The 13,591-nt window shown below is 53.5% G+C and overlaps 1 protein-coding gene and 1 long non-coding RNA gene across 2 annotated transcripts; one reads left to right on the top strand and one right to left on the bottom strand.

Annotated features, from left to right (window-relative positions):
• Positions 1–639: 639 nt before the first annotated feature.
• NDUFA4 (NDUFA4 mitochondrial complex associated) lies at positions 640–6,426 on the top strand. Its single transcript, XM_044419533.1, has 4 exons — positions 640–816; positions 3,308–3,396; positions 4,207–4,267; positions 6,187–6,426. Exons 1-4 carry the CDS (start codon positions 775–777, stop codon positions 6,241–6,243), a joined length of 249 nt encoding a protein of 82 aa, XP_044275468.1. The 5' UTR covers positions 640–774; the 3' UTR covers positions 6,244–6,426.
• LOC123017882 lies at positions 5,669–9,025 on the bottom strand. The gene is made up of 2 exons (XR_006413683.1): positions 8,801–9,025; positions 5,669–7,070 (listed from the first exon to the last, which is right to left on the bottom strand). It is a non-coding gene; the product is annotated as an uncharacterized LOC123017882 (long non-coding RNA).
• Between the last annotated feature and the right edge of the window lie 4,566 nt (positions 9,026–13,591).

Raw genomic sequence — 13,591 nt, forward strand, 5'->3', positions numbered from 1 at the left:
CTAAATTGATGTTAATTTGAATTAATTTTTAAATTTATTTCAATTAGAATTTTCCAAACTATAGTCCGGCCCCGCAACAGTCTGAGGGACAGTGAGCTGGCCCCTGTGGAAAAAGTTGCAGGAGCTCCTAGCACGCCGAAGGATGCAGTTCTGCGCAGGCCGAGGCAGAGCAACAGCCCGGCCACGCTGGGAGGCGGAGGCCTTTTCCCCTGCCCAGGATTGCAGAGCCTCGCGGTCCAAAACGTCGCCCGCCAGCGTGGCTTCCCCAGCGGATCCTTAAAACAAACTGGATCCCCCTGAGGCAGCCCCCGCTCCGGGGGCGCCCGCGACCCGCCCCGGCACCCCTGGGCCGAGCGGGCACCAGGCCCACCGCTCCGCGCGCCTTTCTCCCTCCCGCGGAGCAGCAACCCGCGGACTAACCCCGCGCCCCTCCCCGTAGGCGCCCGCCGCAGTGCCTGCCTTCCCGGGCGACGCGCGCGCGGGCGGGGGCAAGCCGGGGCGGGCGGGCGGCCTGGCAGCCCCCGTGGCGCTTTTTCCGTGCTGGACAAAGTGCCGCCCGCGCGGTGTTTGGGGCGGGGCGGGGGCGCGGGCGCGAGCGGACCGGCGCGTCGCGGGCAGCCCCGGGGGGGCGGGGTCCTCGAGTGACATTGGGCCTCCCGTCAGGCGCCCCTGCAGACGCCCGAAGAGGCCCGGTCGACCTCGCCGCTGCTCCGCGCCCGCCGTCCGAGGAACGAGGGAGGCTCCCGCCGCGCCGCCGCCGCCGCCGCCGCAGCCATGTTCGGGACCATGGCCAAGCACGCCAAGAAGCACCCGAGCGTGAGCAGGAGGGCGGCGGGGAACCGGGGCGGGGACGGGGCGCGTGCTGCCCCGGGGAGGCCGGGGGTGGGGGCGAGATGGGCGCGGCGGCGCGGCTCCGGTGTCCTGGCGCGCTGACGGGCGGCCGTGGTGCATCCCGCGGGGCCGCGCTTTCTGTCGCCGCCGTGCGGGAAACGCGCCCGGGAAACGGGCCCGCCGTGCGGGGCGCCGCCGATCGCACGGCCGTGGCAGCGCCGGGCTTGGACTCTGGCGCGATCGCGTCTTCGGGCGGTTGCAATAACATGGCGGGGGGTGGGGTGGCTGTAACCTCGGCGTATTGCGGCGGCGGAGAAGGTGCGCCCTCCCCGGCTGCCTTCGGCCTGCGTCTCCCGGGAGCCCTCGCCCGCAGAGCCGCTGCTCGGGGAAACTGGGAGCTGCGGTCCAGCCGCGCGTTCCCGCCCCCTGCATGTTTCGGGCAGCCTTCCCCACCCTGGAGTTCTCCAGCCATGTCGGGTCGCAGCCTTGCCCTTGCCGGCCACGCATGGAGTTGCGGCCTGACTCTTCTGAAGGGCAGCAGGCTTTGCTTTTACTCCTGGGAGGGGGCAGGCGGCACGATGCTTCAGATGCGCCATCACTGCTGTGGTTTCATCACCGCCTCTTTGGCTGGGCTACTGCCAAAGAGGAGCGCAGAACGGAGATGCCTGCAGCTGCTTAATGCCACACTCGGTTGCATAAAGAATTCTGCCAGCTACATTCATATGTACAGAGGAAAACAAAAGCAGAGATACACTGCAGTGTGTGCTCTAAGAATACCAGTTGCCAGCAGGCTGGGGGGCGGGGGGCACTGCTTGCGTGCTCGCCCATCCCTGCTCCCCCAGCAGACTGCTCCAGAGAGGTCTTTCTCTTCTCAGCAAGGGCGTTCCTTTTCATGCCATGCTTTCATAAGAAGTGCAGATGCTCCAGCAGCATTCTGGGGTAATCTCAGGCCTTGGCTGTTTCCTCTGACATGTCTCTTAAGTTGCATGGAAAGAGGGGCTTGATGGAATTCCTGCTTCCACAGGAACATCAGAAGCTGACGTGCTGGGTCAGACCATCCGTCCATCTAGTCCAGGCTTGCTGGCACAGGCTGACAGCTGTGGCTGTCCAGAATTTCAGGGAAGATATTTTCCAGCCCTCTCTGGGGCCCTGAGGGTTGAACCAGAGACCTCCTGCATGTAAAGCAAGGGGTTTTCCGCCGAGCCACAGCCTGACCCCATAAGAGCATCATCTCTGGGTGCAACCCATGGCATATTTATACAGGAGAAAAGCTCTTCAGCTCCCAGCAACCCGTGTTGGTAGGGAATGCTGGGAATTGTAGGAGTTTTTTCTGCCCAAACATGGTGAGGATTGCATCTGCTGCCATTTACCTTTAGGCTGTTGCCTCCTGTCCAGAGCAGGTGTGCCGGGCACCTGCATTCTATTCTTTCCAATGCCAGGTCAAAGCTGATCTGATTGGCCAAGCATTTTCAGTTGGCTTAGAAAGCCAGGCAGGGTCTTTGCCTGTATGCATTCTCTGCCTTTTTGTTGCAGGTTGGGGTGGCCTCATTAGCATTTTAAAAACAGCAACGAAATGGTGGTCACCGTATTACCAGTATAAGTGAATAAAACACGAATGGAAATTCTAGCAAGCTGAGCTGCCCCAGTGCTCCTCTTTTCTCAGACTTCCTCTAGGACGCAACACCCTCTCCTGCAAAATTACCAGGATTCCTTCGAGAAATCCCAGACTGTGTCTTGTCCGTATTTGTAGCGTTGGAATAGCCACTGTTTCCCCTCCCACAAAGACTTGTGGGCTTTGGAGCACTGGTCAGCCTCCTTGAGAGTTAATTGGTGGCACCTCCAAGATGGCACAGCCATGTGACCACAACACAGCAGACTCAAGTGGAAACAGCTGATTCCTACTCGGAGTAGGTATTTTCATCAGAAGGAGGTTTCAGGCTCCGGGGCTTCTGAATTCCCACCCCCTTTTGGCCAAGCTTCCACCCAGAGGTGTGGGAGAAGCCTGCACCTCGGAGGCAGAGAATGCGCTTTCTGTGCAGAATGTCTCGTTCAGCTCCCAGGGCCCTGGCACTCATGAGATCCTGGCCAGCTGGACTCGACAAGGTGGTCTGACTTGGTCTGTCATATTTCACAGGGAGTGCAGACACCAGCAGTACATGGGTTTGGGCCTTAGTCATCTGCTCTGCCTTTGCATTTTGGAAGGGTGATCTTGGCTACCAGGCAGCTGCGTAGGGACCCTGTTGGACCAAAGGCTTAATTCAGCCACCTGGTTGGGAGTGGTGGGAGTTGGAGTCCTGGAGCAGTAGAGTGCACCAGGCCAGGGAAGCTCAGTCTGTCTAGGCCAGCATTCTGCCCTCACACAGTTTCAGTTTGGAAAAAACCTACTGTGCATTTGGATCATTAATCCACGGTAAAGAGAACACGGCAAAGTCTTGAGATGTGTTGTTTAGTGTCAAAACGTTCTGTTTTCTCACAGCTGCTTCCTCTTTTCCTGTTTGTTGGAGGCGCGGCAACTTGCGCGACGCTGTATCTCGCCCGCCTTGCTCTCCGCAACCCTGATGTCTGGTGCGTAGCGCTTCCTTCGAGTGTTGCTATTTGACGGTGCCTCCCGGGTAACACACACGGTGCTTCGTGCAGCCGTCTTGCCCGCCTGGTGAAAGCGTTTCAAAGGGGAAGGGAAGGAGGCTGGGGAGGCCTCGGGGTTCTGGCCTTCCCGGTCCCCTCCCCTCCCCTCCCCATCCACCAGGATCCCCCCTCTTGGGGGTCACTAGTGTGGTTCTTTCCATGCTAGCTCCAAAGGAAAAGAGGGTCAACCACAGATTCCCCCTCGGAGGTTTGAGTGTGTACCCCAGCTGCAGATCCACGAGGCCCTGGGATGCGGCTTGTGACCCTGTTGCACCTTTGAGGCCCTTTATGAAAAAAACCAGTCACTTAGCAAGTGACAAACACAGTCTTGAAAGCTGAACTCTAACAGAGAGAGTGCGGATTTAAGCTGCTGGTATGTTACTGGTGGCGGTTTACTGCTCAGAGGGCTTTGCCTATGGGTGCTGTAGAAATGAAATTAACCATAATAATTTCACCCAGCACCATCTCACAAGCTTTCTAGTCTCTGTGGTGAAAATCAGCACCGGCATTTCTGAGAAGAAGACCTGCCTGAAAAGCTTTTTGCACATCTTGGTCTTAGGGTCACAACCCAGAGTAAAAAAAATCTGTTCCTTTATGAACTGCCATCGAGACAGTAGTCATTACACTGGTGAGAATTCTGGAGGGCAGCAGGGATCGTCCCTTACATGATAAAATGTACGTTTACTGTTCTTTGTGTGAATATGAATAGAGTGATTGCAATATCTGTTTTTCTCACCTCTCTCTGTATAGTTGGGACAAAGCGAATAACCCGGAACCGTGGAATAAGCTGGGGCCCAATGATCAGTACAAGGTAGGCACAAAATCCCTAGCCGGACTTTGGTGCTCGTCAGCCCACAGGGCTCTGTCACTTCTGGGCCAACCATTAAAATCAGAGAGTTTTCCCAAGAGACAAAGTACTTCTCCCTTTCAGCAAGACTTTGGTGGGGTATGCCTTGCCTCCAGTTTCTGGAAAGCCCTGAGCCACAGAACTGGCAGTGTGGGGGCAGCTGGTTCACTCGCCCCACGCTGAGGCTGTGCCGCTTCGTTGAGGGGGCAACAGCTGCTCCACGGAGCCTTCACCTCTGTCCTGTCACCCCTTTGCTTTTGCCTGGCCTTAGCCTCAGTTTGCGAACTCTTTCCTTCGTTCTCTGCTTCTGCTAATTAGACCGGCCTGTCTCAGGGACCCTTTGTCTTGCGGGAACCAAGGGGAAGCCATTTGATTAGCCTTTCCCCCGTAGAAAGTGTTTCACCAAAAATTGGCTGGCCCAGACTCTCTCAGCTTAGAGAGGGTGCAAAGAGGAATCATTTTAATGCAGCCTTCTAAATTACGTTGAAGAATATTTTCATGTTACTGTTTCTGGCTTTATAGCAAGTAATGTGGCTTGTGTGTGTGTGTGTTAATAATAAATACATCCCAGTTGCTTGTTTCAGTTAAGCTGAAAAGGATACGGCAGCCCTCCTTTACGTAAACCATGTGGGCTTTGGCAGCCAGAAAGCGCTTCCGGAGGCGAAGCACAAAATAGTGTCTGTCGCCTCCTTAGGCGTCGAATCGGCATCTCTGCCTTTTGCACCGTTCAGTCTCCAGAGCTACTACAAGACAAACCACCCAGAGGGCAAAATGCAGAAGCCAGATCAGCAAAGGCAGCTGATACTTCTGATAGATGCTGCGGTCAAAATATTCTGGGCCCAATGTGCTGGCAGTGGTCAGTTGCATTGGATTATTTATGCTGTGCTCTCTTGAGGCCCTTTTCATCTGTCTTCTCAGTGAGAAAGGCTCCTAAAGTGGCTTCCAGGCTAGAAAGATACACTGCAAAAGGGGGTGAGGAGGGAAGAGGGAGGAAAAGCACGTGGTCTTTCAGCAGGGCTGCTGCCTCGCTTTCCCCCACCACTGCAGCTGGCTGGCATGGCTACTGTGGCCACCAGTTTATCGATTCTTGCTCGGGAATCAACACACTGTGCTTTTGGATAAATCCCCGATGGGCAGGCTAGCATGCTGCCAATGGGAGAAAATATCCACCTGTTGTGAGAACTGAATGGGGGCCAGTGAAGGACCAAGGCTCTCCTTGGCCCAGATTGCAGACATCTTTGGACCAGCCCTGCATACATGTACCCTTTGCACTGACTTACTGACGGTTCAGCTTGTTCAAGGCATATACTTCTCCAGAGGAGGTTCTAGGAGAAAGGATGCTGCAGGTGAGGAGCATCTTGGGTAGGATGCCCCCCCCCACTGATTTCTGTAAAGATGGGTGGATTGTGCAGAACTGTAAAACTTAGCAAGGCTAGTTCTGCCAGCTTATTTATTTATCTTTTTACTAGAGCAAACAACAAACTAGACATTTTAAAAAGTGACACTGTTTGGAGCTAATTGATTCTGGATTCTGCATGCAAAATTACAGATGAAGCTGCAGGACTAGAGCGCTTTTTTTGTACTAAGCAGTAATATAGTGTATTTTACAGAAAAGGGTACCTCCTTAAAGCACAAGATTTTTTACAATCTTTTTTTTCTTGTCTAAGGCACAGATGTTCGTATGGCTGCACTTGCATGACAGTCATATTTAAGGCATCCCAGCCTGTCTGGCAAAGGAAGTAGAAAGCTCCCTTTCTCCCATATTTGGCTTTGTGTAAAAGCCAGCTTCCAACCTTGTTACTAAAAGAGACCGCAGGCATGCGAAAACCAGAAATAAGTTTGCATAAACATGATCTTTGTATCCCAACTGCTCCCTTTTATAGTTCTTTGCGGTTAATGTGGACTACAACAAGCTGAAGAAAGAAGGTCCAGATTTCTAAAGGAAAAAAAAGTTTCTCCCTTTACAAGCTGCACAAAATGAAGGTCTTAAGGTCTTCCAGAAGCCATCCGCACAACTCATACGCTTGAAACATCCAGGAAACCCTAACTTTTATTGCACGCCGCACTTAAATCATGTTTGTCAAAGAGCTTGTTGGGACTTAATAAAATTTGACACCTGGAAACTTGGTGCTGTTTTCTTTTGTGAACCAAGCTTGCCAACAGGCAGCTGCATAAACTAAATGTAAGGGCAAAGTCAAAACAGTTTGCAATCAATATTGCTTGCTTGCAGAACCACTTAATTGCTTGATAAATGCATAGTGCAGGGCAGCGGGGACTTTTAACCTCTGTCTTTTTTTCCTGAAACGCATTCGGTAGAGAGCCTTTCCACGGCACACCTGAATTCCAAGTGCTGCTTATCTTAGAAAAGAGCAGAACTGTGGGTTTGGCTGTGTGCCCAGCTTTCCTATCATTGGAGCTAGCAAAAGGAGAAAGTGGAGCGGTCCAGGGAACTTCAGCAGCTACTTCTGAGAGAAACTTGTACCTGCAATCACAGGAACAAGTGAAAGCATAAAACCTGTTTGGAAAAACCACATTTTCACAAATCGTTTCTAAATGCCACTGTTGGGGTATTTCACTGTGAAGAATATATTCAGAGCCTCACTGCCAGTGTCCTGCAGCAAGGCCAACAGGGAAAGGTGGACTAGTTCGAGGAGGAAGGATCAAAATGGAGTTTGAATTCAGCCCTGGCTGGAGGAGGTCCCACCAAAGCTCCGTCTTGGCGCTGCTGTTGAGAGCAGCACAATTTGGGCGGGTTGGAAGGAAGCTGCTGCTGATGGGGAAAGAATGAGAAAGATGCGTCTTTCCATCTACTCCCTTGTTCCTTCCTGGATGGAAAAACACTGAAGAGGGATCCTGGCAGATCTGCCCCCCCCGCCCCCCCCCGCACAAGCCTGGCCCACAAGTGGGTCGTTCTGCAATGGGAAGAGGAGCTTTGGGAGTCGGAGGAAGAGGTGGGCCTGGTGAAGAGCTGGTTGTAGAATTTGACTTGGGTGGAGCTATTGGGAAAAGTCACAGAAAAGGATAGACTGGACGTCCACATGGTGGGCATGTCGTGAGCGGAGCCGGCTGGTGCCGGAGGTCAGACTAGATGGCCCGGGGGACCCCTTCTGACTCGCTCTGTTTCTATGTTTCTAAGTCATGGGACAAGTGGCTGGAGAGCAGCACTTGTGAAAGGGACCTCGGGGTGCGGGTTGACTGCAGGCTAAACGTGAGCCAGCCGTGTGATGCGGTGGTCAGGAGGGCGAACGCCACCCGTGGTTGCATAGCCAGAAGCGTGGCTTCCAGATCAAGAGAGTTATTACTACCACTCTATACTACTCTGGTACACCCGCAATTGGAGTATTGTGCTCAGTTTTGGGCCCCTCATTACAGGGAGGATGTAGCCAGGTTGGAGTCAGTGCAGTGTAGGGCCACAAGGTTGGTGGCCGGTTTGCAGGGGATGATGGGGTATGAGGTGAGACTGAGGGAACTGGGTCTCTTCAGCCTGGAGGAGACTCAGAGGGGATATGTTGGCGACATACAGGTATGTGAGGGGATGTCACATGGAGATGGGTAGAGACCTGTTCTCCCCTGCAGAGGAAGGCAGGACACGCTCCAATGTAGCCAAGCTCAGGGAACTAAGGTTTTTCGGCGCCAGGCAAAGACCTTTTTATTTAAACGTCATTTTAATTGTTAATATTATTTGCTTATTTTATCTGGCCAGGGCAACTTATTTTATATTGTTAATTTGTTTTATATTTTGAATGTATTATATTTTACTTTATGTTGTGAGCCGCCCCGAGGCTTCGGTGAATGGGGCGGCATAGAAATGTTTTAAATAAAATAAATAAAAAAATTTGGTGCCAGGAAGCACTTCCTGATAGGACCCCAAGGGTGTGGAATGGGCTTCCACGGGAGGTGGTTGAGGCCCCATCAGTGAGGGAGTTCAAGGATAGGCTGGACATGCACATGGTGGGCATGTCGTGAACAGAGTTGGCTGGAGCCGGGGGTCAGACTAGATGGCCTGGGAGGCCCCTTCTGCCTCGTTCTGTTTCTAAGCCTATAGTAATAGCAGTGACTTGAATCCAAAAGTGTCAGCAAGCATCCGTTTGAAAACCCAAAGGGTTGATGGCCTGCATGGCCCCTTCCAACTCTACTATTCTGATTGTACTATTCTATGAAACGCTAACGTACAATGAGAGTGTTGGACAGGGGCTTGTGAAACTGGAATTGGGTCCCACCTGGGCAACAAAGCTCACCAGGGGACTTGGGAGATACCGGCTTTCTACCTAACCTACTTCAGAGGGTAGCAGTTAAGACAAAATGGCCCTGGGAATAATGTGAGCCACCCTGGGGGCTTGGAGAAGAGGATATAAATACAAGGCAGCGACTTGGCAGCACCTGCTCAGGGCTGCCCATAGCCTGGGGCCTCCAGTGACTCTCCAGGACATATGGTGGCGTTTCTCATGCCAGCGGTTGTACGAGGCCTGGTTGCATCCGATCGAACTTGTCACTTACATTTGGATTTAAAATTTTGTAGGGCAATTCTGTGGTTTTGTTGTATTTCCATTTTCTTCTGTGTTCGATGGCATCCCGCGCAGCGCTGCAACCTGCTTGCAAACCTTCGGCTATGGGGCCGTCTAGAGGAGAGGGAAATAATATTCAGCGGCTAAGAAAGGAAAGGAAATCCCCATGCCAGGGAGCCTGGCCCTTGCCTAAGTGCCAAGCAGCATCGCGACCTGCAGAAGGAGCAACCCAAGCCAACGACGCCACTCGGAGAAGACGCGCGCTACTGCAGGGGAGCGGGCCGGGCTCCGCCTATATAAATACACTCGGGGGCGGGGCTTACCCCCTTCTCCGCCTCGCAACTAACGGCAAGTCCCGCCTCCCAACTGTGGATTGGTCCGTCCTTGGGGAATAGACAGAAAAGCGTGCAAAGGAGAACGTCACTGATGCCCTGAAAAAAGATGGCGTTAGCAGCGTCTCATATCTTGATTACCCGTATGTCTAGAGATAAGCGGGTGGGAAGCGCCCATAGAGATAGAAATAAATAAATATAAGAAGGCGTAATGTTGTCTGCATAGATCACATCCGGGTTCTCCTTCTCGTTTTCGGAGAGGGAATGAGAAACTTCCCCCGAAATCCAGAGTGGTGCCGTGGTTAGCAGCACCTGGGTTCCTGTCCCTGCTCAGCCATGGAGCCCGCTGGGTGGCTTTGGAAGCCACTTTGATTTATTTAAAAACAAGAAAGAAAAGGGCGGGATATAATCCAAACAGTACATTCAGTGTATATTCTGCAATTTGTTTCTTTGCAAGGAATCCATGGCGGCATCCACAGTCTCATCGACTCCATTGTTATCCTCACGAGAACCACCCTGCGAAGTAGGCCAGGCAGAGTCCGTGGCTGGCTCAGAGTCCCCCATGGCGCTTCAGGGCTTTGGGGGTCTGGAACCCGCATCTTTCGCGTTCAGCACCCTAAAAGAATACATTTGCACAGGCTTAGATTTGCCATGGATTAAAAGGGAAACCCTATAGACACGTGTAAGCAGTCTTAAACCGGTATCGTTGACGCAGTGGCGGCGCTCTTCTCGACCCAAGCCCGCGCGGGGAGTGCTGCAGTCGGCTAAGCCGTTTCGATGCCGGGCGGTGGGAGGCGGCGCTCGCGAACTAGAAAGCCCCCCGCCCCCGCCAGGCCGGTTTTGTTGCAGCGCGGGCCAAGCCGGGCGAGAGCGCCCGGACGCCTCGGTTTCTCCCCGCCGCTGGCCAGGCCGCCTTCAACGCAAGAAACATCTCTTCGGACCCGGATAGAGGCCCACTGCATCCCTGTACAAAGTCTAGGGGCTGCCTCCGCGGCTGTCGCGGGCGGTGAGGTCATCAGGACGCGGCGCGGCGCTCTGGCCGGGCGAGGCCGCGCATGCGTGGGCGCCATAGCCGTTGCTCTGGCGGCGGGGCCTGGCAGCCCGGGGTGGAGCCGAGCCGGGCGGGCGGCCAGGCGAGCGATGGCGCCGGGGCCTCGCGGGGCGCCTTCCCGGCTCGCAGAGCCCCGGCGCCTCGGCCGCCCGGCTACTGCCTCCCCCGCCGCGCCGGGGCCGCGGGCCGACCTCGCGAGCACCAGACGCGTCTCCCGGGGAGACGCTAAAGCTCCGTCGCGGGGAGGCCCTGGAGGCCAAGCCCTGGACCCGGCCGTGCCGGGTGATTGGCTGATCACCCAATAAATTCCAGGCAGAAGTGATTCCATCGACACTCCTCCAGTTCCCAAGGTGACACTGGTCTGCTCTAACGCATTGACTCTTCTCCCTCTCCCCCTACCTAGATTTGTGCGGAAACACCTCTTGATAGAGTATCTCCCTTGAAGTTCGTGGTGCCAGGCCTGCAGGCCCACCTGCTCCCCAGATCAGTAGGCAGACGGAACAGCATCAAGTGTTGCAAGATGCACTGCGCTTTGCACTAGTGAAATTCCACTGGGCGCGTGGCAGACAAAGGGCTCGGGGATGCACGTTCACACGCAAAGGCTCCAAGTTAAGCGCCTTTTCCAGAGTTGGAGCAGTGGTCCATCTAGCGCAGTGTTGTGTTTCTATCCCCCCTTCCTTGGAACATGGGACCTGCCGGCTGTGAGCTTTGGTGGTCTCTGCTCCAGGCACTGGCCAGACCCACATCATCCTGGCTTCAGCCGGGTTTCAGCAATGCTTCCAGACCAGCCTCTGGGACGATTACCTACAACAGCCTTCCCTACTGTGGCGGCCTGAGATATGACAGCAGGGCCCATCATCCCCCAAGCACCAAATAGGTTATTAAGTGGGGAGGCAATCCTAGTGAGCCTTCAGGTTTCCTTTCCTACTGTTTCAGTTTGGAAAAGATGTTGCTTATTATATGATTTATATGATTATTGTTTTAAAACAGTTGGTTTTGTCATGAGCTACTCAGGAAACCCTCACTAGGATTTATGAGGAGAATAAAAATATCTAATTGTAGAAATAAAACAAAGGAAAAATGTTCGAGTTGACCTTTGGACCACAGCTACTGAAATTGTCACTGATAAATCCAGTGTTTCAGTCAGCAAGACTTTGCCAGCACTGCAGGATATTTCTAGAGGACATGGAACATTTCGGACTGCAAGGGCAGGCTAATAATTATTCTAGTCCCAACTTGCATGATTTGCTTTAAAGTGTCCTTTTGCTACACTGCTGTGATATCAGAAAATAACTTTATTTATTTATTTATTTACTTACTTACTTATTTAGGAAGTAGACTTCTATGCTGCCCCATTCGCCGAAGCCTTGGGGCGGCTCACAACCATAAACAAACTTTAAGATAGAATAATATAAATTAACAATATAAATTAAGTTGCCCTGGCCAAAGACTAAAATGAATAATATTAACAATTAAAATAACATTTGAATAAAAAGGTCTTGGCCTGGCGCCGAAAAACAAACGACAGCGCCAGGCGGACCTCTCTGGGGAGCGCATTCCATAGATTGGGTGCCACCGCAGAGAAAGCCCTCCTCCGGGTACCTAATTTCCTTCACGGAGGGTTCCCGGAGAAGGGCCTTTAGCACTCATTGTCATGAAGTGGCAGCATATCTGGTGTTTCCAACCAAATCTCTCTGCTGGCTTGTTTCCAGTCCCTTCTTATCATCTAGAGAGAGGCAGTCCATCAAATTATGTCTCCACGTGTTCAGCAGTATGAGGTCCAGGAGTCTCATTGATCACTGGACCTTTAAAGTCACTGCAAAGGTGACTTCATCCAGAAGTGCGGGGTTGCGACGAGGTCAGCACTGCATGAAACAGTTCCGCTAAATACAGCCTCATCCCGGAGAACAACTCCACAGATGTGTGTCCCATGCTGTCCTTCAGGGGACCAGTCACTCTTTCCATCAGGATTCCCATAGTTATTGCTGGCTGGGGCATGCTGGGAATCGTGGGGCTTTGTTCTGCTTCACCTTGCATAGGTTTGTGCCCAGCACTGTGTTCTGGATGGATGAAAGCAAGCACTTCTTCATACAGGGCACAGTTTTATAGATGTAACTAGAAGATCCGCATCAGTCACTCATGGCATTTTTGACCTTGCACAGACAGCAGGACCTCACTGGACCTTGTCTGGTCTTAAAAGAGCCTTCCCCAATTCCTAGACATCGAGATCTGTACCAGTTGTTATGTGCCATCAAGTCAACTGATGGCAACTCCATGAATGAAGGCTCTCTAGACTGTCCCGTCTTTGACAGCCCGGTTCTGTTCCTGTAAATTCAAGGTTGTGGCTTCCTCCATGGGGCCCATCCTTCTCATTTTTGGTCTTCCTCCTCCTCTTCCGGAGCTTTCCCTAGCGTGATTGTCTTCTTGAGGAAGCCTGGCCTTCTTATGCTGCTGCAGGAATGGACAAGACCACTTTTGGTGTGCCCCTTCTGGCTGCTTCAGTGGTGATCAACTCACTCTGAGCTGCCCTCACGTAAGCGGAGGGTGGCGGCCTCCTCCGACTAAGCCTTTGCTGCGCAAACACAACAAGACTGGGGCCATTCTTTGACACTCATTTCCTAAATGAAGGAACCTTCAGGCTGGGAATTCCTCGCTGTAGCGGTTCAGATCACGCCGAGGGACTCCCATGACTGAGCGTGCCGCCTTCCAGGAGACCAGTGCCAAAGACGAGGTCCAGCCTAGGCTGCGGTGCAGTCGGAGTGCAGCAGAGGCTGCTCTTCCAGGAGCAGGCGGAAGGGACAGAGCAACAGGGCTGTGCAGAGAGGCAGTTACTTCTTCTTTCATTTCTGTGTCCCTCCAGGGCCACCGCTGAAGCTAGTGCGGGCAGCCCACCACCGCCCCCCGGCTGGAGTGGTTTGTGCAAAGGTCAAGGAGTGGTGTCAGCAGGCGGGTGGGTTTTGAGGAGCAGGCTGCTGCGTCAACAGGTTTACCCCAGGTCGTCTCTTACAGGTGGCACCATTAAGGTACCCTATTCTGTTGCTGGCGTGTCAGCCGCCCCTGGGGCTGAGGGCTGATTTGGGTGCCAAATGCACAGGCACTCCAGGAGAGCTCTCAGGACCAGCTTTTTTGCAGAAACCCCTCGCTCCACCCGGGCAGCCCCGTCGGTTGGCGAGTCTCTGACCTTTCCACACATGTTCGATCGCTGCAACTCAAGAGACACGTGGTTTCGCTGCCCTGCTTGATAGTGGGAGGGCGACTGTGGGATAATTCTTGAGCATGGCTGGGGTACAACAGGCCTCGTCTAGCACATCTGGAAGGCACCCGGGCTGGAGCCTGAACGGAAGGAAGGAGGGAAAGGGTTTGGGTGCTAACACAGGGTCCCACGGGGGCGCCGGAGTTT

The sequence above is a fragment of the Varanus komodoensis genome, unplaced genomic scaffold (genome assembly GCF_004798865.1).
Source record: "Varanus komodoensis strain SLA01 unplaced genomic scaffold, ASM479886v1 scaffold104, whole genome shotgun sequence".
Taxonomy (NCBI): domain Eukaryota; kingdom Metazoa; phylum Chordata; class Lepidosauria; order Squamata; family Varanidae; genus Varanus; species Varanus komodoensis.